Source organism: Anguilla anguilla, chromosome 17 (assembly GCF_013347855.1).
Source record: "Anguilla anguilla isolate fAngAng1 chromosome 17, fAngAng1.pri, whole genome shotgun sequence".
Classification (NCBI taxonomy): domain Eukaryota; kingdom Metazoa; phylum Chordata; class Actinopteri; order Anguilliformes; family Anguillidae; genus Anguilla; species Anguilla anguilla.
This window is the reverse complement of record NC_049217.1, coordinates 20,012,771-20,038,929: the sequence shown is the minus strand read 5'-3', so window position 1 is coordinate 20,038,929 and position 26,159 is coordinate 20,012,771. Positions and strand designations below refer to the sequence as shown.

At 46.2% G+C, this 26,159-nt stretch overlaps 2 protein-coding genes across 13 annotated transcripts in view; both read right to left on the bottom strand.

Moving 5' to 3' along the window:
* ep300b (E1A binding protein p300 b) overlaps positions 1-13,344 on the bottom strand; it is a 40,856-nt gene extending 27,512 nt beyond the window's left edge. For 10 of the 11 annotated variants that reach the window (XM_035398482.1, XM_035398485.1, XM_035398491.1 and 7 more), the window contains exons 1-8: positions 10,757-13,344; positions 5,768-6,366; positions 2,540-2,716; positions 1,985-2,300; positions 1,438-1,551; positions 867-1,106; positions 343-451; positions 102-236 (exon numbers count right to left, since the gene is read on the bottom strand). In XM_035398482.1, the coding sequence (XP_035254373.1) occupies positions 102-236; positions 343-451; positions 867-1,106; positions 1,438-1,551; positions 1,985-2,300; positions 2,540-2,716; positions 5,768-6,366; positions 10,757-10,850 (1,784 nt within the window). In that variant the 5' untranslated portion in view covers positions 10,851-13,344. The remainder of the gene's footprint in view (positions 1-101; positions 237-342; positions 452-866; positions 1,107-1,437; positions 1,552-1,984; positions 2,301-2,539; positions 2,717-5,767; positions 6,367-10,756) is intronic. The other variant, XM_035398490.1, reaches the window with a different exon arrangement.
* Positions 13,345-14,189: 845 nt separating this feature from the next.
* Positions 14,190-26,145, bottom strand: xpnpep3 (X-prolyl aminopeptidase 3, mitochondrial). Of its 2 annotated transcripts, XM_035398086.1 has the most exons (11): positions 25,790-26,145; positions 25,432-25,554; positions 24,448-24,867; positions 24,045-24,229; positions 23,346-23,408; positions 22,630-22,743; positions 21,015-21,100; positions 17,916-18,099; positions 15,597-15,717; positions 14,772-14,788; positions 14,570-14,677 (listed from the first exon to the last, which is right to left on the bottom strand). In XM_035398086.1, the coding sequence occupies exons 1-10, from the start codon at positions 25,851-25,853 to the stop codon at positions 14,772-14,774; spliced, it is 1,377 nt and encodes a 458-aa protein (XP_035253977.1). In that variant the 5' UTR covers positions 25,854-26,145; the 3' UTR covers positions 14,570-14,677. The 2 variants fall into 2 exon arrangements, with proteins under 2 accessions (XP_035253976.1, XP_035253977.1); XM_035398085.1 differs by lacking the exon at positions 14,772-14,788 and having other exon boundaries at positions 14,190-14,677; positions 25,790-26,144.
* Between the last annotated feature and the right edge of the window lie 14 nt (positions 26,146-26,159).

Below are 26,159 nucleotides of genomic sequence, written 5' to 3'. Positions count from 1 at the left end.
GAGCTGCTAGTTATCTCCCCTGGCTGGCTGCACAAAAACATGGGAAACCCCCCCCCCCCCCCCCCCGCACGGGAGGGGGCGTTGGGGCGGGCGACACTCACAGCTTGTGCACGAGATGGTTGCGCAGGTCCTGGGTGATGTCCTCGTGCCAGGACTTCCTCATGCCCGCGCTGGTGGGCGGGGTGGCAGTGGGCAAGGAGCCCATGTTCCCCACCCCACTGCTGTCATTCATCAAGCTGGGGAGGGGGGGGATGGGGGTCGAGAGTGAGAGGGGGTTACAGTGCAGCTAAAGCTGAGGAAAGCACACTGCCGTTTACGGGCGCGGCAAAGCCTCGTACACACCTCTGCGCGTTCAGGCTGGTGTGAAGCATGGCGTCCTGCAGCAGGCTGGCCTGCTGGCTCGAGGGCTGGGATCCCACCCCTCCGTTCACACCCATGGGGTTCCCTGCAGCTGAGGCGGGACAGAGAGAAGAGGTCAGGTGCCAAACGCATGCACTCACTCACACACCCAAAAGCTTGATCTCACAGAGACCAAGCATCATCTTGTCATTACTGCACTTCAACCAGAACCACCGTTAGGCCATTAATGTCTTTTAAGAATAAAACATCCGTCTGCAATGACAGAAGTCAAGACCAGAAGACAAGGGGTAGAATCAGCCAATAAGGAAGTAATACACAACCAGTAGCACGCAACCTAAAAAAAAGAAAAAAGAAAAAAGCCGTCTTAGGCCACTGTGCTCCTAACTGTGGAATCCACACCCAGGGGGCGTGGCTCCCCTTCAAAGACACACTGTGTGTCCTCTCACTTCCTTCCCACACGCGACCTCAGTGGCCCCGCCCCCCTCAGCCCCATCCCATCCACTCACCCATGGCGTTGAGCGACCTCATGCCAGGCTGGACGGGCAGCCCCTGGCCGGGCAGGGAGGACTGGGCGGGCTGCGGGACCATCTGGTTGCCCTGGTAGGTGAGGCCCAGGGCGGCGTAGGCCCGCTCGATGGAGCTGGGGTCGATCTGGCTGGGGGGGTTCAGGCTGGACGCGCTGGGCTGGCCTCCAGGAGCCGCCCCCAGAGAACTGCCCAGGCCCACCGCAGCCCCGCCCAGGAGAGCTGCAGGGGGGGGAGGTAGAGGGGGAGGGGTGGGAAGATCACAGGAAGAAAAGAAAAAGAGGGAAGCGAAGAAAGCAGAGGTTAAAATCTGCAATACACACACAACGGTAAGTTCATTTACCAGAGGCTCTTTTGCAAAGCTTCCTACAACACAAAGTGCATAAGCAAAGTCTCACAGAAACAGTGTTTCAGTGAAATCGCCTGAAAAGCTCTGTATAATACAGACACTCAGACGATGAAACAACTGCAGCCTGCTTTCCTCAGAGCTGTCGGAGAGCAGCAGAGAGACTGAGACAGACAGACAGATGGACAGACGGACACAGACACTCACACTGCTGATTTCTCTTGTCCCCGGCGTTCTTGAGCGGCAGGCAGACGGGACAGTCGTGCCGTGTGCAGTTCTTCCAGTGCGAGATGATCTGTCGGGATGAGGCACAGTGGGCCACTGAGGCAGAGAGGGAGGGAGGGAGAGAGGGAGGTGCGTTAGACAGTCTGTCTGTCTGTCTGCTGGACACAACAGCTCAATGGAGCAGTGTGTGAGTGAGGAGTGCGTGCGTGTCTGCGTGAGCGTGTGTCTGCGTGCGTGTGTGTGTGAGCGCGTGTCTGCGTGCGTGTCTGCGTGAGCACGCGTCTGCGTGCGTGTCTGCGTGAGCGCGTGTCTGCGTGCGTGTCTGTGTGAGCGCGTGTCTGCGTGCGTGTGTGTGTGCACGCATACTGTGGTGGGGGCGTGGCAGGATACCCAGAGGGGCAGCGCGAGTCAGAGACAGATGAGACTTCCCACTTTTGTCAAGTCTCCCTGGTACGTGCAAACTCTCACACACACAAATACAAACACACATGTGCACACACACACACACACACTCTCTCATCTCGCTCACCCTGGCAGGACTTGCCGGCCTGGCAGTGGGTCATGTGGTTGAGGACGTTCTTCATGGTGCGGCAGTGGGGCAGGTTGCACTGGCGCACCTCCCCGTTGGCCTGCTCGCGCCGCTGGCACTTGTGGGCGTGGAGCAGGAGCACCAGCTGCTGCTGGATCAGCTTGCGCTTCTCCGGGTCGGCAGTGGGGGGCGCCGAGGCGGAGGCCGCCGAAACGGAGCCCAGCCCGCCCTGTGCGCCAGGGCCGGACGCCATCATCCCCCCCGCCCCTCCAGCTCCCGTCGCCCCGGCAACCACTCCCGGGGACTGCTGGGCCGCCTGACACAGCAGAGAAAGAGTGGTTAATGGTAACTCTGAGAAATCACTGAAAGCGTATGTTAAAATCCACGCGCTCACACACTTTTCATATTACATTTAATAAGAAATAAGTCCTATGCATATCAAAAATGATCGCTCCCAATCACTTATACTGGTGAAAAACAGACAACTGCCAGGCAACGCTAACTGCCGGCTAAAGGACAGACAGGAGGCGCGCAGGACAGACGGACGCTCCTCACCATGCTGGCCATGCCCTGCACGGGCTGCGTCTTCTTGTCCAGGTTGAACTGGGCCATGCTGTTGGGCAAGCCCGTCTTGTTCTGAAGCTGCGGGCCCAGCCCGGCCCCACCCAGCCCCTGGCCTGCAGGCTGTCCGTAGGGGGCGCCGTAGGGGCCCGGGTTACCCATCATCCCCATCTGCAGGAGAGGGGGGGGAGGAGGTGGAGCAGGAGTCAGGGGGTAGGGAGAAGGGGAGCAAAAGGAGGGGAGTTATTAATGGTAAAAGGCCGGGAGGAGAGAAGAGGCAGGGAAATCCATTCAGAAAGGCCTCGACTGTTCTGAGCTGCAGCGCGACCGCCTCATAGCTGGACAGAGACGTTATCTCATGCTAAAGAAGCACCACTGAACTGCACATGCAATTTCCTCAGGAGTACCAACTAAAGCCTGCAGTTCACCAAGAAGAACCTCTGCATGTCACAGAACGCTTACGGTTTCAGAGTGACAGAAACATTACGCAAGCAGTCTCACTCGCGTAAGACCATCATCTTCAACATCCAACACACTGAAGGACTTTACACTGCATTTTAGGCCCTTTACACAGTTTACATTCCAGAACCATTTACACCGCTACATATTTACTTAAACCATTTAGGCTGAATATTTCACAAGGAGTCCAATAACAGTGGCCCTCCGGGGAATTGAACGCACAGGTTGCCGAACCATTATGCTACACTGCAGAAGTTAGCATGAAGAACGCCCAGCAACACGACCTGCCTCCGAGATCTGCACAACAAATAAAATAAAAATGTTAAAAAAAAGAAACACTCCTACATTCCCAGAAATATTCCGTGGGAGCCACAATTAACAGGGCTGCGTCCTCCATCAAAAAAAACAGATGCATAAATAACCCGGGCCCACAATTTAATAGTATTGTTTCCTTCAAAACAATTGAGCACTGGTCAATTAGGCACATAATGGTTTGTTCAATGAAGTAACTAAAACTCATTTGCAACAACAACGCACTTATGCTACGACGCATCCAAAATGGCCTGAGCTGGCGAGACTGAACAAGCGGCTGGTTGTGCGGAGCCAAATTGATCAATGCGGTGCATGAGTTTCCAATCTGCTGAACCTCCCATTCCTAAGGAGAGAGGCAGCACTGCTTATTTGTTAAGCGGTGTATGAGCTGTGTGAGGGGGAGGTTCTGACAATAGCTGTTCTGGCCATTAGAAGAATTTTACCCAAAGATGCAAAAACAAACAGCTCAAAGAACCAAGATTAGCGGAGAAAACGCACTCATCATCACTCAAGGTGCACTTCCCCAGAGAGCACGAGTCTCAGCCGAATCTGGACAAGCCCACGGTCCTGATAATGAACACCATTATGCACCACAGCCAGACCACAGTGGACCGCACCTGACACTCGACCGGCTTCTGATTTGGACGCTGCAGAGACGCACCGAGCGGTACCAGAGAGGCCCGATCCAGATCAAAAGCCGCCCACTGGACTCAGCCAAGACAGAACCTCGTCATCCCAGTATCCACAAGACCCAAGCGGGGGTTTCGCTGACAAGCCATGTTCAATCACTGCGCTTTTGAGCTGGATTTTCAAACTGGTCTGAGGAAAAGAGGGCACACTGTTCAATCTACCCCAGCAGAGAGGAACTCCTGCACTGAGCATTTCATTCAAGCAGCTGTCAATTATCTCATCATGTGTGCCGCAATTCACTGCACACGTCGCAACAAACGCGACCACCGTTAGTGAGCAAAGTGGTTTTGTGTGACGGGGCTTCACACACTTATCAGGTAACTAGTTTAACAAAAAAAAGGCAAGACTATTCGCCTGCAAACAAGCAGTGAATGCTGACTAGGGAATGTCCTCAGTTTTTTATTTTTTATTTTTATTTTTTTTTACTTTGTACAAGAATGCCAAGATCTAAAGATATTTTTTCCTTGTTAAAGAACACACACTGCGAAAATGCATGGTGGCATACGTGGATGTAATGTTCCAAGTATGAGGAGTGGGAGAGAGAGAGAGAAGGGAACACTAGAGTACTGGTTACTGATGGAACTCTGTGAATGCTAGGGTCCAGCTGTACTTCGATAATTGATGTTTCGATATTAAGCTCATTTAAATATTGGCAATATGACAGTTTCACTAATACTGAATACAGCTTTAAGAATTTCACAATCCTTCATTTAAAATCAAACAGAAATGAATGATGTTCACGCCACACCATCATTCCCAGTCCCAGCCTAAAGCCATCCAGGTTTCATCAGCTGACGTCAGGAAAACTTTTAGTTTTAAGACTTTTAAGATTCTATTTTTTCAATCCTCACGCAGCTAATTTATTTGAATGCTTAAAACGGAGTCCAAGCCAACTCATCCCAATATAAAGATAGCCCATTTTTCTTTCGCTTATTTCATAACCCCAGAAGCATAACCCTCTCATTCGTAAACACTAAGACAGTCTAACCATGAGATTGGATTTTACTTTAACTACGTCAAAAGTATGCTCAGTGACAATGACTGGCAGCTGCACCATATTACTCTTCCATTCCCCTGATCAGAATAAAACAATCACATGCACCGCAATACACAACAAAGCAAGGCTTAAACAGAGTGTATGACTGACGGAGCCTAAATATATTATAGGTCACTAGGAGGGCGTGTTTTACTTCAGAGGATATTCAGAAGGTATGCCCCATCAGTATTCAGATATGCAGTCAATATTCAGAGGGTGTGTCAGACTTAAGCTGCACGTAAGCCTGAATCAGGATATTATTTGGAGTCGACTGTACAAAGTGACTTGAGTTGGCACTTAATTCCCCAAGTCCCAGTATTATCAAATGATAATAAAAAACGTTCTGCTGCATTATCAACTGTTAGGTTACAATACAGTTACTCCAAATAACTGAAAAAGTGGGAGGTAAAACATAATAGTAAAAGTTTAATAAAGTTCATTGTTACCGAACCAAGTAGTGTTTTCATCCCATTGTACATATGACCACATGCAGTGGTTCATTACACAACATTAAACCTATTCAATGTAGATAAATTCTATTGAGAAAAAATAAATAAATAAATAAATAAAATAACAGTGAACATAGTGAATGTATTGCGATGTTGAGTATGGGAGTGTTGGGGTGAACTGGGGTCAGGTATCTGGCAGGTTGAGGGCGTACTGCGGTGGGCGGCCCCAGTGGGCGGAGCTGGGATCCTCCCTCACAGGTAGAGGGGAGTGGTTACCTTGTTGAGCGCCCCAGGCTGCTGTGCTCTCAGTCCAGTCTGTCCTGCAGGCCCCAGCTGCTGCTGCCCGCCCTGCTGCTGCTGTAGCGTCTCCGCTAGCAGGTTACTGTTACTCCCCAGCCCAGGGTTCGAGTAGCTCATCCTGGGAGAGCCGTTCATGACCTGCCCTCCCATCAGTCCCTGGGGCGCGGGCGCCTGCTGCTGCTGTCCGTTGCCCTTTTGGGCCCCCATCATGCCCCTGTTCATCCCGGCCACGCCCACCATGCCGGGTTGCTGCAGCATGCCGGGCTGCTGGGGGGAGGGGTGCTGCGGCTGGGGCTGCCCGAGGCCCTGGGGCCCCGGCGAGGCGTTCATGCTCCCCAGCAGCCCCATGGAGCTGCCGCCGGGGCTGCCGCCCGCGCCCTGCTGGGCCGAGGGGGGCGGGGCGCCCGACCGCAGGAGCTCCGACAGCTGCTTGTGCTTGGCGGCCGCGTCCTGGGCGCCGGCGGCCAGGCTGGTGTGCAGCTGGCTGAGGTCCCCGCCGTTGGGCAGGCCCAGCTCTGTGGAACTGATGAGCTCGTCGGGGAGGTCGTGCTCCAGGTCGAAAAGGGAACCGAAATCTGCAGGGAGGAAGGAAACAGACGGGGCAGAATTAGCACCAGCTCCTGGACGGGCCTGGACACTGCAGTACAGCGGCAGCCGATCAGGAAGTTTGTGCCCCAAGCCAAACGCGTGCAAGCTAGCGCTGGATGAACAGGATTACCAGCACATACAGCCGCAGATCACACACCACATACAGCCAAAACCAGCCAAAATCATCACTGCTTTGTTAAGCTGCAAAGTTATATTAAGGACGATATACAGAACACAGGGGGCTTCGAAAGTGAAGAGCTTAACATTACTGACTGTCGCACAACAACGGCATTAATTTACCCTGCAAAGTGCAAACACACAGATAATGCCATTATTACCTAGGCAGGTTCTGCAAGCTTGTTAATCCAGCCAAAATGACTTCAAAGCATATTGAAATATGACCACCAGGGTATAGAGGCTACTTCTGACAAGCATTTGTGTTTATACTGCAGCTTTATTCACAGTAAGGCACCGCAGCCTACCCTGATACAGCTCCAGCTTTAGGACCCGAGTCTAAGGAACGGTGCACCCACGTGCTGCGCGGGAAAGAGAACGCCGGCCCTCCGCTTGACGCCTGCGCTTCGCGCGCGCGCTACGTCTGCGCCAGCGCCGAGGAGGGTTTAACCGCAACACATGCGCAAGATGATGGATGCGGCGCTGCATCGCTCCATCACAGCACTGCCAGGCCTCCAATCGTACACCGCAGTGCGCCGTCACCGCGATCAGGACCGAACGGAGGCAGAGGGACAGACCGACCGACAGGCCTGGCGCGGGCACAGCAAACAGGGAGAGGACGGAGGACGCCCGAGCCTCCCCTGCCCCGTGCGTCCTCCCCCGGCCGGAGCGCGGGGCTCCTGCCCATTCACAGGCGCTTCACAGGGCGGGATTCCTCTCCTGGAACACCAGCCGCGGTCTGACGAGGTGCCAGGTGCCTGCTGTCAGGCCAGGGCACGAAGCCACAGAGAGGTAAACACTCAGGAGCACGTGAGTGTGTGCACACTGTGATTCCACGCACATACTCTCTCACACACGCAAACGCACACACAGACACACACCCACAAGCACAGACACGCGCACAAACACACACACGCGCGCACATGCACACGCACAACCACGCATGCACACACGCACAAACACACGCGCGAGCGTGCGTGCGCACACACACACACACAGTAAAATGGGCATTTGGCAGCAGGTCTTTAACGTAACCGAAGCTGCATTTCAGACACACAATGTGTGCGCTTTAAAGTACTGGTCTTTCATGTATCCATACTCAGTTTCATTTTGGGTCGGGGTGGCTTCGCACCTTCCCAAGACCCAAGAAAAAAGTTATACCAAGCGCTAGTGCTCCCTGCCACTGCAATTTTAGTTGCAGACAAGCTGTCATTCTGTGGCTCGGAACTTCAGCACGAATATGTGCTGCCATCTCGGCATCACCTTGACATACCCAAGCCTACGATGCTCTGAAGACTATTATATGAAAACAGACAAACATTCTGAAGTTTATCAAAAGATTTTACTGTTAAATGAAGATGCAGGGAAACCTAACTGAAAGCAAATAACTCATTAGGGGATACATTCGTTAAGGCAGTACAACAAAATGAATGGCTCATATGAACAGTTCAGAGCTGCAATGTAAAATACTCTTCTCTGTGGAGGGAAAGGGACAATGCCTGTTTAAAGGAAAAACCATCCAGAGCTACACTTTGGCAGAAACATTCAGAACACACAATCTTACAATACAAAAACATTTACCTTTGAAAGTATTTAGCACAAGACAAACCAAGCAGTATTAACAATTACATCCATCCCCCAGGTTTCTCTATGAATACCTCAATCGCCACTCCCAAACCCACATGCCCACCATAAGTGTCCTACCCCAAGCATCCCAGACTTCCAAAGATGTAAACCTAAGACTAGCGTAGAGCTCCACAAACTCATCCTGTCAAAATAAATCTCACACTGCCATAAACTTTATCAAGGCTTCTTATAGTATAATGGGATGGACTGGATATTCTCCGTATTTTTAAATCAGAGGACTGACACATACAGAAAAGTGTGATGCCACAAGTGTGCAAGTTTCCAAACCTTAAATTATGTGGACTGAGCTATACGGAGAACAGCAAACAGTTCAGTGCCTGGGGCCATAATGCACTAGGCCCAGACGTAGTACATTCAACCCCGACATCGAAATCTGCAAGCTGCAATGCCTGGACACATTCAGATCGCGAACCACCAGAGCTCAAATTCAGTCCCACCGCTGTCAGGACTGTTGAACGTGCATTTTAGCAGTGACTCACAAAGTTTTGGGCAGATTGATTCTGATGCAGATTTCTGTAGAACTTTGCATCATTGCCAAAGCCAAGCGAAATTACAATTGGTCAATGTTTAACAAAGTCTCAACTGCTCTAACTTCTGACAGCAAGTGCGGACCAGGACTCACCCCTGTGGTTCTGATGATGAAATCACAACTGCGTGTCTTTGTTGGCTCCTAGCCGAAATAAAGCATGTTGTGACATTTAGCAGCAGTTGATTTTGCTTTCAGCAAAAACCTGTTCAACAACTGATCTTGAATGGCCAAACCTATTATTTCAGAATCAGGATTCAAGATTAAGGAGGAGCAGAACACCTGTAACTGTTCGTTTGCTCGCGTGTCAGAGAAACTCAAATTGCAAAGACATGCTGTCCAACAGGCCACCACAGTTTACTAACAACTGAATATGTGCCAGTCAACATTTTTGGAATACGGCACTAAATTGTAATGACAGACGCATGACACTGGAGGACAATAAACAAAGTATAACTTAATCGGAACCTTTAAGCAGCTCCTGTAGTCGTGCCAGTTACATTCAAAGAATACCCCCATTATTGCGTCTCTTACCTTTCCGTAATTCAGAATCGTGATCATGGTTAGACCAGCAGTATATTAACTGCACAAGTTAACATTAGCTATCCAAATATTGGGGACAACGTGAAATCCCGTCGGCTCCAAGATGAAGTACACAAGCAAAAATACCAACATAAAATGGAAAAAGCAACGCAGAAACAATAAAGAACTGTAGTATGAATCACGCATTCACCGTGTCAATGAATTCCTTTCAATAACGAATGGTTACTGGGAAAACAGAGATGTCATACTCTCACTTTAACTTCAATTAATGTCACAGAACATAATACCTGGTCATTCCGCTTATTTTAGTTACATTTTATTTAAACAGATGTTTGATGTCGTCGAAAATTCAGCAGCCGGCTGATGGCGAACAATAGGGAAGGCATACAATAGGAGAAAATGTCCGAAATCCAACTTATCACTCGGTAATGAGAATGGCACTGCAGTTCCAGTAGTCTAACGGTTAGACTAATTCATCAGGAAACTTCACCGGTCTCCCGAGTTTGTTGTAATTATTTGGATAGCTAGTTAGCAATCTCAGACAGCGTTAAGTTAGTAGGTTTGGAGCTAGCCTGACGTTGGAAGAGTAAATATAACGCTAGTCTACAAACAGCTAACTAACGTCAATTAACTAAATTTGGGAAGACATTTCCAGGAGACAATAGCTAGCTTGGTAGCAAGTAACAATGGACAAACATGGGTATTTCGGGGCCTGAGACACGTTCAACATTAAGGTGAAGGAATCGGCGAGTAGACGTGTTTTAAATGCGTGGGCTTGAGCTTTTTCTCGGTAGCTTTAGTCGGAGCATAGCCAACAGCTAACCAAGCCTTTTCCCCACGCGACAAAACACGGCTAATTTTAACTAGCTAAACAAACGACCGAAACGCCATTTAGCACATTCATTCTCCGACCCTTCCCCAAAAACTCTAACTTGAAACATTCTATGTATATTTCGTTCTAGTCAGTAATTGGTGGCGTTTTCAGGTTCTTATCATTAAATTACAAACGCGGCTCAGATAGCTGGCTAGCTGGCTACATTATTGCCTTTGTCATCCTCTAGCAAGCTAGTTTGCGTCGGACATCAAAACAACCACAACAGTACATCAAGTTATTCAGCAGGAACAGTTATTTTCAGCAACATCAATGTCTTAGCACAACTTTCTATATCCGATACAACCAGAAGCATCTAAAGACTGTCACCGTGGTAATAATACAGTCGGTGGCCGTTCAAAAGAACCCCAAATGAGCCAGTGATGAGTCTAGTACCCAACAAGCTAGCTTAGCTAGCCCAACTACACAAGTCCCAGGGTGGTTAGCAGCTAGCGCATAACAGAGAAAGGCAATTAGTGCTAGCTTTGCTAGCTAGATACACACCAGCGTTTTACTTGGGATCAACTAAATAAATAAAAAACAAAGAAAAACAACAGTGGAGGATTAAAACATCAAGTCAGCATAACACACTATTAATTTAACGAATATCATTTACCGTTTCCATCGCTGGCAGAGACCGAGAGTGCCGGAGAGGAGAGTTTAGGCCTCTTGGCTGAAGGCGGGCCGGACTCCAGAACATTATCGGCCATATTTTTCAGGAATTAATATATATGTGTATATATCCACAAACGATAGATATATTCCCTTATTCGCCCTTTCTTCTTGGTCTTTGTTATCTTCCCTTTTTCGATAATCTGACTTTTTCCCTCTCCTTTTCTTGGACGAGGGAGGGGGGGTGGGGGGTAACTAAGTGTCCTGTAAAATACTCTTCTTTCCTGGGTTTCAGCTTCGGCGTATCAACCCCCCTCCCCTGCCGGATTTTTTGTTCCTTTATATATTTCTGCAAACGGAGGAGGAGGGAAGGTGGAGTCGGTGAGGAGCAAGACAACCGAACAGGCCCTCAGCTAAACTCATGTAGCCTCTTCGGCGGCGGAGAAATTGTCCCAAGACTTGTCCTCCGTAGATGCATCCGTCCTTTCCGCCATAGTCGGCGGGGAAATCGAGCGTTTAATTCGAGGAAGCTGAGCTGGGGGACAGCGGCAGCGATGGGAAACGCGATATAAAACGCAACCCAAACGCACCCCTGCGGCTACTTCCAGGGATTTGCTTCATACAATGTTTAATAGAAACCCCAGGACGTGTAAACCTTTGATTAGGACAGGATTCCAATTGCAGCCGATACAATCGGATCCCATTATTGTAGCAAGAGAAGGCAGCTAAGGTTAGCTGCACGAGAAGAAAAAAAAATCCCAAATTAGTTTTTTTTAAAAAGAAAGAAAAAAAGTTGACTACTCAGGAGCTCATTATCACAGCATTTCCCCCCCGATAATCAGTAATCCTGTTCCTACCCTCCAATAAATGTTTGTTAATTTTAGGGAGGATGCGTTGGTGCTAACGTTACCTTTAAAAAAATCACAACAGCTGTGAGCTTATCCTGTTCAGCTCTTTAGAGATGATAGGTAGCTAATATTTGAAGATGCTCGTCTTGACTGTTGCATTGATGCAGACAGAAAAAATACTTGAGTTTTGTTTTCTTCAACGATCGCGAAATGCATCTGAATTATGGCAAGTTAAAACTGACAGGTCAATTAGCAAACTAGTTATCATCAATTTAAGCGCAGTCCCACTGAGGTGCATGTGGGGGGAAATCATCCGTTTCTACTTTACCGTGGAAATACTGGTGTTAGAAAAAACGCATTATCTTTAAAAACAATTAAAACACGTTCAATACTGTTAAAATATGCCACAACACTGAAAGACAGCTGAACTGAATTCTCATGCATGTTCAGAGTCTATGTGCAACGGTATTAGCTACCATGATGCTAGGAGCTCACACATTTTCGAAAATAAATGACTTGCATATTGAAATGCATCTCTTCCCTAGTTTATTTATCAATATAGTTAGTATCCTTCTGCGTTATATCCCACCAATACAAGCTATTTAAAAATAAAACGGATGTTTGTTATTTATATTTCCATCAAATTTAGATCTTGCGCCCTCTGTATGTATGTGCCGAATGAAAAATGGGGTTAAAAATCTTCGCAAAAATCAGAAACCGTAGCTAGTGTATGAACCACTCCAATTCTTGTTGCAAGTTAACGAAAACCTGTTTTTTTCGATTACGAAAAACGACGCAGTTTCCAAATGATCACAATAGCTAGATACCTAACTAATTGGTATCAGATAGATCCAATTAGTCTTTAGTTTTATTTTGCAGTGGACGCTTCGTCTGGTGCCGCTGCCTAACCCAAGTAGCAGACTAGCTAGGTATTTTATGAATTACGAGCAACAATAGCAACTTGCTAATATAAATAAATATTTCTGTGAATTGGTTAGCTAATGTAGCCAGGAAGAAATACTCTTGACACTGCGTATAACGAGCTACCTAGCTAGCCTGGCTAGTAAAGAAAAAAAAACCCAACCAAGAACAAGAGAATACGGCGATGAGCGAAAATCGGATAAAGCGAGGGGGGTCGCTACAATATTATGGGTTATTTTAGAAGTGGGAAGCTTTGGATCCAAAAGATATACACCTCCCAAAAATATTTTTGGCTCCCCAATCCTTTCATTGAGTCTTTGTGATGGTCTATCCCCCCCTTCGCGTTTATCCTTTTATATTCTTTCTTCAGTTAATTCTTCCTTTTCTGCAATTTCCTCCCTTTCTCTGGTCTTTAGCTAACGGTTACTTCACGTTTTCATTTTTTTTCTCAGGAGTTTGGCTCCTGTGAAGATTGGTCTATTATTATTATTATGATTATAATTTCTCTGCTACCTCGCAGGTTTTCCTTCGTTTAAATATATCGCCTTCTTCCGCCTCTCCTCTCGGCTCCGTAAAAAAACACCCCCTCTTCCTTGGATTTCAAACGAGAATTTCCTTTTCTCCTTCCCCCTTTCTCCTTCTCTCTTATCTCTCTTGCTTTTTGTTCCGAGATGACACCGCCACCCTTTATGTGCCCGGCGGGTTTCGGAGTCGTTGTGATCGGCGCAGAAGTGTCGCTCTCTCGGTCTCTCCTGCCTCTCTCCGTCTCTCCGCACAAACAAAATGGCGGCTTGTTGTTTCTACTCCTCCGACACGGGGGGAGGGTTGGAGTTACAGCAGCATTGGAAGGGGGTTGCTGCTCGTGAATTCCCGGAAAGGACTTTCGTATCTTTTCGGAGCTGCAGTACCAGTGTAATTGTCTGAGGGGGGCAGTCGAATAACGTTGAACGTATATGACAATTTCACACTGGAGTAATTTTTCTGAAAGCTTCCTTTTTAAAGCGACTAAATTACGCTCAAATCGGTTCAGGCCATATAGATTACAATGGAAGAGCCTACAAAACTGGCAATTATGCAGGCGTATAATAAGAGGACGTCACAATTATGAGGATCTAATCCAGACATGCAATGTAGTTTTAGGGTTTAGGTTAAATACCTTTGATCCTGTCACCATAAGCAAAAAAAGTATAAACAACAAACCGAAAAACGGAACTAAGAAAATTTTTTCACTCCCTTTGACTTGCCCCTTAAATACTTTACCTTACTGAGTCAGTGTTTCTCATTGTACATTTTCTTTCAGTATCACACAAATTCCTCTACTTAAACAAGCTAAAATGGTGCAACTTGACTATTTATCTCAAGAGGCTATATTTTCCTATTTTATTTTAATAGCATTACTGTCCTGGAATTGCTTAGTGAACGTCAACAAACTTACACAGTGCTTAATGTTCCTGCCACTTTTTACAAGCTCTTAAACTGTGGTATATGCAAATAGTGTTGAAGTGTAATGCACTAATCACTGAGTGGCTCTGTCAGGCAGGAAACGATTATGGGGACTGCAACATTGGGGGATGCTGTGGCCTAAAGATCAAGACAGCTGTTGAAACATTTTCTAAAATCCAAACAAAGACAAAAGAGATAGTCATGACATTTCAGAATGCACACTACTTTCAGACGAAACTTCCAGAGATTTTTATTTTGTATTTTTTTAGTCTAGAGAATAGCAAAAGAGGTCCTATATTCTTTTCATCGTCGGGACAATGAAGACATTTCTGACGTTCTACAAGCACAAATAAAAACAGTCGATTCACAGTTACAGTTCTGGAGTTCTGGCTCACGCTGGCTGCTAAGAGCGCCTGCTTGTACCTGGACCTCCCTCTTTCTCAGAATGTAGAGAGGGTTTTGTAATGTCCATCTCCCCTCCATTCCTTTTTGTTGTGCTTGTTTAAGGGGCGCAGATTTATTCTGCCGCTGGCTCTCCATTCTCTTTCAGTCTTGCGCACAGATGCTCTCGATGTCAGGGATGGTTTTTGGGGTGTCCGCGGACAGGATCAAGGGCCCCCCTTCTTCTCGGATCACCACGTCATCCTCGATCCTCACCCCAAGTCCCCGGAATCGTTCTGGACACCCATCGTCATTCTCAGAAATGTACAGCCCTGACCGAGAGAGAGAAGAGATTGGTCACAGTGCTGCCCAAACATATACTTCAGGCCTGTGGTTCAAAAGACTTGGACGATATTTATGTGCTACCTAGTATTGTCGGAGGTCTGCAACGATGGAGCGTATTCTCGTTATTGGACAGCAAGTACTTCAGTGCACCAGCATGCACACCGGCAGGAGCAACATACAGGTTTATTGAAAATGCATCATGTGATTATAGAACGACTGGATCAATACAAAATAATTTGTAAATTCCAGTTACAAATATTACAGTTTCCGTATAGATTTATGGACTGTTATACACTAAAACATTTTAAATTCTCATGCACTGATTATAATATATTATGTTTTAATATCATGAACATGATTGGGCCACATGCAGACAGTCTGTGGGCAGCGGGATGACCATCACTGCTCCTTGGCGATAGGGATCTCTGGTACAATCCCTTTGTGAAGGGCATTATACAGTGTAAAATGTATTTATTCATAGACTAGGATAAGTTATCAACAGTTAAAGGCACATATTGGGTTCAAGCTTGTGCCTTGTTCTGTACAATTTGGATGGCCTTTTACAGAGTACTGCCCTTCTGGATCCTAACAAAAATGTAAAATAGAAAAGGCTACCTGTATCCTTACTGTTTGTAGAAAAGGCTACCTGTATCCTTACCGTTTGGTACAACATTAGGGCAAGGGAGGGCTAAGGGCCTTGGGATGCTATAGACAGGAAAACACGAACCACCCTGACTTCCATAGCTGTGAGCAGCATGTATGATGTACAGACAGCTGCTATAACTGTGTGTGTGTGCGTGTGTGTGTCCGTGTGTGTGTGTATGCTCGCGTGTGTTTGTGTGTGGTGTTTGTGTGCGTGCGTGCGTGCGTGCGCGTGCATGCTATGCATTGCTTCTGCAGAGATACCAGGCTCAATGGTGATGGCCATGCCAGGCTGCAGTGGCTGAGAGCGGGACAGCTCGGGGGTGTCGTGGACGTCCATACCCAGGTAATGTCCCACATGGTGTGGACAGTACCTGCGCGCGGCCTGGGAGGAGGGAGGGAGAGGAGACACAGAACCATGGGATGAAGCACGTCTCAAAAATGTCATATCCTTTCTACATGCTGCACTCCCAAAACTGGACAATAGAGGCTTGGATTCAATCCAGATTTATACTTCACTTTAAGTTACAAATGGCTGCAGCACTTCATTTATATCAAACAAACACAGTTTGGCAAGTTACTACCAAAGAACAATGGACACCCCAGACAATGTTTGTGAAGAAGGGCAAAAAAAGTAAAGGTGACAGAAAAATAGAATCCAGGCTTGAATAAGCTCCCATTTAACTTTGATTACCCACTTCATGTCTTTGAATCCTTCAGCCTAAACCAAGTATCTGTAGTCATTATTACCCACCCCCGTAAATGTAAGCAAGATTTCAGGGGCTACTCACACTTCAGGCATATTGAATAATGTAGCAACTGTCAACTTCATTAAAAAAAAAAAAAAAGAAAGAAAGAAAGCCAAGATATAAAGTAGACTGCTTTAAACTTTATATTTTCAATAAACATGCACAGGTTTGTTACCATTAAACATGTCCAAACGGTTGTGAATACTCACATTAAAAGGAATAATTCACTTTATAAACTGATTTGAGTTTTGATATTATTTCAGTTTCCGTGCATGTTTTCAATTGGAAGAGCAGTTTTTGTGTGCGATGAAGGATATTTTACATATTTATTGATGTTTCTGATGACCTGCTGGCTTTGCAATGGCTGGTATAGGTCCATTTTAGGTTTCTTGGTCTAAAGAAATACTTCGAAAGTTCGAATAAACAGCTCCAAGGCAGCTTCTACAGCAATAAAATGGGGTCTCCCCCCAACAAGAAACATTGTTTCAAATAGAATTAATTGTTTCATCAGGGTTTCACTACTAGGAAAGCCTTTTTTTTGGATAAGACTACCAAATGAAGGGATAAACTACTTGCATAATACAAAAACTCCTGATAGGCTCTGTAATACACCCATGTACTGTAGGGATGGTCTAAAATACTGTAATTCATGTCCAGCTCAGGTATTAAGAACATACATTTCCATAAAAAGTAAGTCGTTATTCATTGATCATTGACTTATTGTAATGAAAAAGTCCTCAGTGGGCTAAATCTTGGCCATAAATGAATAAAAGACAGTTCCTGCCACAGAATTACAGTTTGAAAACCTTTTGCAATGTCTCTGACTGGTGACCATCAACAGGACGACGAAAGTGGAATGCTAAATTTCACAGGTGATTCGCCCTGTACATCTGATAAAGGGGCTCTGTTTAAAAACCATATTTGCACTGAGATCATTACTGTATAGAGAAGATATCATTCAAGCTGTATGTGCACGAGGATTTGAGGTCTACATGCACCCAATTATATGTATGGACTTGGAATCTATGACGAACAACTGATCTCATCTATTTTACATGTATACACCAGGCATATCTATATATCTATTTGACATTCAACTTGATGAAGGCACATCAATAATCCACATCAATTGGATTATTTATATATATATATATATATATATATATATATATATACACTCACCGGCCACTTCATTAGGTACACCTGTTCAACCGCAAACTGCACCCGTTAACGCAAATATCTGATCAGCCAATCACGTGGCAGCAACTCAATGCATTTAGGCATGTAGACATGGTCAAGACGATCTGCTGAAGTTCAAACCAAGCATCAGAATGGGGAAGAAAGGTGATTTAAGTGACTTTGAACATGGCATGGTTGTTGGTGCCAGACGGGTTGGTTTGAGTTTTTCAGAAACTGCTGATCTCCTGGGATTTTCATGCACAACCATCTCTAGGGTTTACGAAAAAGAGAAAATATCCAGTGAGCAGCAGTTCTCTGGGCGAAAATGCCTTGTTGATGGCAGAGGTCAGGGGAGAATGGCCAGGCTGGTTCGAGCTGATAGAAAGGCAACAGTAACTCAAATAACCACTCGTTACAACCGAGGTATGCAGAAGAGCATCTCTGAATGCACACCACGTCAGACCTTGAAGTAGATGGGCTACAGCAGCAGAAGACCACACCGGGTGCCACTCCTGTCACCTAATGAAGTGGCCGGTGAGTGTATATATATATATTTGTTGTAAAGTGGTAATATTTTGACGGCTGATTTTTTCAGTTCACCGGCGTAATAATGAGTCTGGGGGGTAAACCTGGCAGCTGTGGCGGGTTGGGGTACCTTTCCTGCGTCTGCGTCGCTGGCCGTCCGGGGGATGACTCCCAGGTCCCGGAGCTTGCCCCCCAGCAGCGCCAGCATGCTGCTGTAGATGTGGTCCAGGCTGACCCCAGGGCTGCAGAGGGACAGGCAGGCCTTCTGCACCTCCAGCACCGCCTCGTACAACTCCGCCTGGGCCGGGGAAAACCTGGGCAGGACGGGGGCGGCCAGAGCGGGACACACACATCAGCACCAGGAAGAGAAAACATTATCATTTGATATCAATATGTCAATATGCGCCAAATACTTACGCCCATAACTGAGAGAACTTAAAAACATTAATTATTCAATTGATATTTGCAAACGACTATGGCGAGGTACATTTTGCTGGACATTATGTTGATCCTTGACATTTCCAAACTTTGTTTAAAAAACGATTTAAAGGAAAAAAAACAAAAAAAAAAACATTGATTTCACTGGGAGTCAACATCAAAGAGAAAAGCAGATTGAATCCTGGCCATGTCTCGTGGCTGAGGTTCTTTATACAAAAGACTGTCTTTCCAATGACAAACCACATCATTACAGTGTATGCCTTCCTTAAGCTTGTCTGTGGCCTGGTTAGCGTCTTCAAGCAATCTTAGACATTTATACAAGTACAAAAAACTATACGTCCCACAAAATGTCCTGATAGAATGATTAAATTAATCATCATACCCATTGATGCAATGTCTACTTACATTCATGGTTTTGCAATATCTGATTCTGATAATAATAATAAAAATAATAATAATAATACTTCATAGTAACATTTTGCTAAGTACTGTGTGCATCTGACTTTTGGACAGCACATAATTGCACTTGTGTCATAACATCAGGGCAGTTGGCTCAATCACTCCGACTTAAACTCACAGCTTGTGTTTAGACTCGACATGCCAGATGCAACCACAAGAGGTTCCACTTGCAGCCAGGGTTCTCCAAGGTATTTGAACAGCAAAACAATGCCATGACTGATGTTTCATTACACTTATCCTTACAGGATTACGTTTACTTTCACAATCTGCCTTAGCTTTAAATGCTCCAACCAAATAGGACAAGATCAGCTCAAATGTCTCTGCTTCTAAGTCTTTGCTTGCTTAAACAATGTAATCACAATTCAACAATGATTTTAGACTATTAAATTCCTCCAATTACACAAAAACATGACATTAAATGCCAGTCTGAAATCCCTTTATTCTTCAAAAAAATATGTATTCATGTATTTTTAACCCAATTTTTTCCCCTCACAATGAGGAGCGCCCCAGTCCTGCAACATTCCCTCTGAATTTGAGAAGGGGAGAGCAGGCAAGCACAGGTATCCTCAAAAAAACCTTTCAGCAGGCAGCACCGAAACGCATTTCAGCAGCCAGCACCGAAACTCATTTCAGCACCGAAACGCATTTCTCTAAATATAAAAAATTTTAATAAATCAGATTAAGTTGGCATGGTGGTGCAGTGAAGGGCACTGCAGTAAACAGAACAAAAAGAAGGTACCCAGTTTGAATCTTGACCAAGGGCCTTCCTGTGCATGTTCTCCCTGTGTCTGCGTGGGTTTCCTCCCCCACTCCAAAGGCATGCAGGTTAGGCAAACTGGAGAGTCTAAGTTGCCCCGAGGTATGAATTTGTGAGTGTATGGTGCATGGATGATGATTGGCGACTTGTGATGGATTGGCGACTTGTCCACAGTGTTTTCCTTCCTCTCACCCATTGCATGCTGGGATGGGCTCTAGCACCTCCCATGACCCTAACCACAAATAAGCGGTTTGGAAAATGAATGTGGTAGCGTGTGCTTCCTTTTATTAATTTTTTTAACACAATACAGACTGCCCCATGCGCATGACTAATTACTCACCCCACCTGCCTGGACACTAGGCACTCCTCATCGCCATCGTCTCTCACCACTACTCTCACACCCCCCCACTCCAGCCTGGAGTTCCCTTTCATGCTCCCACTCTCCCCATCCCCGTTCCTGTCAGGCAGTGCTCTGCGTTTCTGCCACGCAAGAAATCTAGACCTAACGGTGCTACTGCAACGAATCTTGTACAAATCACTACTCGGCCTCCTGAGATCTTATCTACTTCGACCGTCTTTAATCCTGACTTAGAATCGCGACAGGGTTACAAAACTCGCCGTGGGCTAGCTTTCCTACACTAAAATATTGGGAGCCTGTCGCCTACACTGTTCATGTTTTGGTTAATGAAGCGTCCCCTGACATTTTTCTCATTACCGAAACTTGGCTCACGAAAAGTATCAAATCTTGACATAAATATTAATGCATACAATCTATTTTGAATAGACAGGAAATCTAAAAGAGGAGGGATACACATGTGTGCATATTTTCTGTAAAATGAATCCATAGTCCTCTGCAGAATGGGCATTCAACTGATAAATGCTTTACAAATGTGGCAACTACCCTTCATGTCATTGTTAAGGGCATCTGACCAATAAAAAGATGACAACAATAAAAGAAAATGATGGTATGCGCGCCCTTCCCCAGTACACGTTTCCCAGCAGGCCTCAGGGCCGTTAGCGGCGTCCGTCCCGCCGAGCCTGCTCACTCAGCATCGCAGCGTTTCTCACGCCGCCTTGTCAAAATCAGCAGCGCCAGGACACCTAATTCACTGCTCCATTCGTCACTGTAGACAAGGGCGATGAGACCTGCGGCAAGTACAGTTAGCGGCTAGCATTCCTGCCCCGCCCCGCACCCGCGCCCCCGTGGTGCACGCCTGAGGAAGGCACCCCAGCGGAGTACATGCTCAGTCAACCTCAGTCTCAGTTTCCGCTAAACATGGTGAGGAGACCTGCAGGGTCATCCAAGCTCGACCATAGCGATAGAGGACATACCAAAAGCGACTTCCCTCATTGGTCAGAGCCTGCGACCCGTCGGCATCTCTCACAGTGTCGAAAAATGCAACTGGCAGACACGTAATTTGACGATGGGTGCGGGCTGTGCTTGGTCCTGCAGTTCATGGAGGATGCTGCACCACTGGGACAGGCCTAGAGTAGCACATGAGCTCTCCAAAGCTGGGATAAAAATTCTGAAATAATGACCCAGACTCTAGTCAAGCTAATGGTTGAGCTACTTACTTGCCATTCACTGGCCAGGTACGGGTGACATCACTGACATAGCCAAAATATTCACATCCACCATCCAACAGAACCATTTCCCCATTCTGAAAGCAAGAGAGAGAGAGATTAAAAGAGTGTGTGAGAGATGGGGGGGAAGCATATATCTGTGCACAAAGTGTGAGTACATATACCTGTGTGTGTAGTACGAGTACATACAGACGGGTGAAAAATTAAAGAAAAAACCAACATAAAAGTGCCTTAGTAAGGTGCTGGGCCACCATGAGCCGCCAGAACAGCTTTAGTGCACCTTGGCACAGATTCTACAAGTCTGGAACTTTACTGGAGGGATGGAACACCATTCTTCCAAAAGATATACCCTCATTTGGTGTTAGATGATGGTGGTGGAGAGTGCAGTCTAACACATCGATCAAGAATTCAGGCCTGTACTGTTCTCTTGGCGTACGCCACACATGCACTCGCCTCGTTGAGAAATATGGTGAAGAATGACTCATCAGACCATATCGCTTTTTTCCACATCTCTGTAGACCAGTACCTATGGTTTTTGCACCATTGAACTCTCAAATGTGCATTTGTATATGTAATGAGGGGTTATGCAACCCTACTATAATATCCCTCTCTATGTATTTGTATACAGACTGTCATTGCTGACACAGTCTGATCATGTCCTTCACTGACATTCAGTCATCTGAGGAAGAGCCTCTTCTGAGGAAGAGTCTTCTGTTTTTCATTATGATGCTAACGCTTATCCAATGCACTAATGCACGAGCATTACTGGTCATCGAACGTGCGCTTTCGACCACAAATTTTCGGCCCTACCTACTGATGTCCTTCCCATAGATCTAAATGCAGATCACTGTTCCTATTGAAACATTAGTCAGTTGAGCAGCCTTTGTGACTGAAGCTCCTGCCATCCGTGCCCCAATAATGAACCCTCTTTCAAAGTCACTTAGATCCTTTCCTCTTGCCATCTTGATCCAAAATTGAGGTGAACTGGGCCTGCTCAGCATTTTTACACATGCCGCAGAGCATGACAGGATGTTAATTGCTTAATTGTATCAAGCAGTACACCTGTATGGAAGCATCTGCATTTGTTATGTTTTTCCACTCATTTATTCAGGGTTTTCCTTTGATTTGTCACCCGTCTGTATATCAGTCAAGAAAAACATTTCCAACCGTAGACTGACTGGAACAAAGGTGGCCCTGGGTTTGAAAACTCCTGGCTTTGTGGGTCACTCCACCCCAGCCAGCTCAGTTCTCATTTTCACAATACAAATTTTGAATTTGCTGAGCAGTGTTCACAAAACTCACTCAGTGCATGTAAATGTCTACAGGGAGATCTTCCTTTCCTCTGACACGTCTGGCTTGCTTTGTGCGGTTTACACCGGGGTATGCTATGTGGCAATTCTTTGTGAAATGCTCTACATAAATAAAATTTGATTCATTGATTACGCGAGACCCTACCTGTCAAAGGTGTGATCTAGTACCTGTGAGTGTTTAATTAGCCTGTGCTTTCAGATAACGAGCTGTGTGTAATGTCAGCTCGTTACCTGAAAGCTCTTCTTCATCCAGCATTTTCAAACCACGGTCTGATTTAAGACTGTCTCCATTTTACCTTCACAATCTGGTTGTTGCTGATGTAATGCAGTGTGTTCGCGCGGTTGCCGCCAGCAACGACGGGGGGATAAGCCAGGAAGTTGGCACCATGGGCGCGACACTCAAAATCAAACTAAGAAAAGAAAAGAGAAACAGTCATACGTACACACCATTATAATGTATCACGTCTGCACTGTGCATCAAACAAGGGTTCAAATAACAGTTATTAATCTTTCAAATGAAATGCAGAACAATAACTGAGCCGAATTAAGATTAACAGTTAGCTCAGATATGTGACAGATATACAAATATTAATGTGGTCACCAAGAACCTGGATTCCCAAAAGGGTTATCTGTATCTCACTACAGTAACAGTGATGTAACAGGGTTCTGTAGAATAATTTGATGTTATTAATACTAAGTCTCAGACATGAAAATCTGTTGTTCCCAAGCAGCCCAGTTTGTAAAGGCACCCAACCCGAACAGAAGCTGTGACTGAGAGTCACATCAGGACTACAGCAATCAGGAAGAACAGGAGATGAACCAGGAAGTACAGGAGAGGAATCAGGAAGAACAGGAGATGAATCAGGAAGTGTAGGAGAAGTGTCGGAAAGAATATAAGAAGTCAGAAAGTATACGAGAGGAATCAGAAATTACAGTAGGAGAATCCGTAAGTACAAGAGAGAAGTCAGAAAGTACAGGAGAAGGAATGTAAAGCCATGCAGAAGCACCTCACCTTTGCATACAGCAGTGCTTCATCCACATCTCCTCGAGACATGGACATAGTCCTCTTAAACGCCTGGAAGAACCGGAGAAGATAGTGCTCTCAATTCAGCATAAAATCTAGACCCAGATCAAAACTCTCAAGCTCTCACACATTGTCAATACTGAATTTGGGTTCTGGTGTTGATGGCTGTTGACAAGGCAGTAGACTCCCCAAACAAGGTACCTTGTGTACTCAAGCTATCAGTTCATAAGGAGACATAACTGATAGATTAACTTCCATGTTAATGCACGTAGGGCATACAAGAGAGGATCTCAAGAGTTACAACGTATGTTTCCAGCTTGCAATTCACAGCATAATGCTCCATTACTTTCATTACTATTATTTCTTCATGAAATGACACCATTGAAAGTGAAAGACATTACCAGACCTGAGAATAGCTGCAGTAATGGCATTTCTGATTAACACAATATACTCATTAGTGAAACTGTAAGCCCATTTTATACAGCACTGTGTACATGATTCAGTTGCAAAATCCAGAGGACTGTTGCAATGAATCATCTCTACAAAACATAACAATAGGAGCTACTTGTAGAAAATGAACAGTGCTCCTTATGACCAAGATGGCCACAGGGAATTCAAATGAGAGTTCAGTCAGGGCTCTGATTGGTCCCTTATCTGTAATTCATGAGATTGAACCAGTAGTAGTACCTGTGCAGTGATACGCCCCGCCTCCCTCATCAGTGCCACTTCCCCATGGCTCTTTATGGCTCTCAGAGAGTGTATGAGAGGCCGGAGGGGCCGCACCATTGGGCCTCCTTCCAGCAGAGGGCGCATGTGGGCCTGGTGCAGCTGTGGATGGCAAGACGGAGACCCGTCATACCACACTGTACTGCCTATGAGAGAAAGACAGAAAGAGTAATGAGCAGGAAGGGGATTAATTGAAAGCGGAATATCAAATTAAAGGCCAAGAAAGGCATAACTGCAATGATGCCACATGTTCAGTTTAAATGCATGATCAGACGTATCAGCTTATGAACGCTGGAATGTTGAAATACATGGGAATTGTCAGGGCATATATGGCTGCAGTGGCAGACGCACAGGGGTCCTGTACCTTTCAAGGTCTTGAGTACAAGGCCGAGCTCCTCGGTGCTATGAACCCTCTCCACACCAGTCAGGGCAGACGCCCCGTCCCTTCCTGACCTGGGCCCGTCCCACAGCTCGCGGGCTGGGTCTCTGCGGGGCACAAAGAGGATGGCCTTCTCGGGTCGGGGCAGACAGCACAGAACCAGCGCGCAGTCTGGCTCCAGGATACCAGTGAGGTAGAGAAAGTCCTGGTTTTGGTGGAAGGGGTAGGGGATGTCGTTGGTCATGTAGCGTGTAGGGTGCGAGAGGATTACGGCAATGTGGGAGGAGAGGGTGCCATTTTTGGGGGAGGTAGGGTCCAGTCTGGCCGCCTGTGCCGCGATGAGAGAGGCCAGCTTGTGCCGACGAAGCTCGTACTCGGTTTGTGTCAGGCCTGGCGTCACCTCACCTGTGGCAGGGGTGGGGAACGTGAGAAGACAGTGAGACTGAGCATGCATGTGGTCTTTAGACAGAACAGGGCTGACAGGGCTGAGGGTTGTGTGGCCACGTTCCAAATTAGTGGCGTTTCTCAGAATTCTGGTTAATACATCCAGCTTGGGACCTGACCTTAGGCTGGAAAAACATCCAAAGAGAGACTGCAATTCTGTGTTAAAAAGCCCTAAATCACTTACACTGGGCCTACTGTGGCTGCCAACTTTTTCAGCTGAAAAGACATGTATTATTTATTAACCGCGAGCGTGCATACTCCTTTACAGCATTGCCCTGTTATTGCCCCCCCCCCCCCCCCCCCCCCAAGTAGCCTAACCTGTACATCTTTGGACTGTGGGAGGAAACCGGAACACTCAGAGGAAAAGAGCACGGGGAAAACATGCAAACTCCACACAGAAAGGCCCCCGCCAGGATTTGAACCTGGGAGGCAACAGTGCTATCCACTGCACCACCGTACCTGGGGAAATGGTACAGAAACAGACTAAGACCCAACTAAAACTCATTGATGGAAATCCAGGCTCACCATGTTTGAGAAGGTGCGGGTGGGTGTAGGGGCTCGGCTGGCCCAGGTATCTTGGGGGTACCTTTCTCTTTCTCCATTCTCCTGTCTTCACAGCAATATTTCGCTTCTGACACCGCACACAGCCTGCAAAGGGAAATAGAGGTTACCGTGTTCACAGGCACACAACCCGCTATGATGATACAATTTCACATCCCGTTATAGAATTCCCTGCTCGGTTTCAAATATCCATAACAATGTAACTATACTTGCAAAACGAAAGAAAGTTACATAATTTTTCCTTCACTCCTCTCAGAAAAAAGAAATTATATAATATTATGCAACGTTAGCAAACAGCGGAACATTAAACTACTTTTCTAACCTGTGCTCCAAATAGAGCGTGACACCAACAGGACACTCTTGAAAATGTTGGATGAATACAACATTGTTGATTAAAACCATATCATGTAATCACGTATGCCGAAACTTTCAACATGAGGTAGCTACATACAAAGTATGGCGTTGTTGCTTACTAATCACGTGCGGACGTTCACGTTAAATAAAAGTAATAAGACAAAGCAAAATAAGAAATCTCAAGAATTAACCTTCACGAAACGCATGTGTACAGTTTGCTAAATTCTACCTACTTTCTTAACTAGCCAGCGCAATTCTGATTGAAATTTGACAGACCCTCTTACAGTACCTCCCCTTTAAGGCTCTTTTTCCGAGAGGACACTAATGAAGAAACCTGA

Excerpts from the sequence above, each read along its gene's own strand:
- xpnpep3 (XM_035398085.1), bottom strand. The coding sequence starts at position 25,853 with ATGTTGTATTCATCCAACATTTTCAAGAGTGTCCTGTTGGTGTCACGC. Across the intron at positions 25,555-25,789 it reads ACGCTCTATTTGGAGCACAG|GCTGTGTGCGGTGTCAGAAG; the intron begins GTTAGAAAAGTA and ends TTCCCTTTGCAG. Across the intron at positions 23,409-24,044 it reads CGGGGCGTATCACTGCACAG|GCGTTTAAGAGGACTATGTC; the intron begins GTACTACTACTG and ends CGGTTCTTCCAG.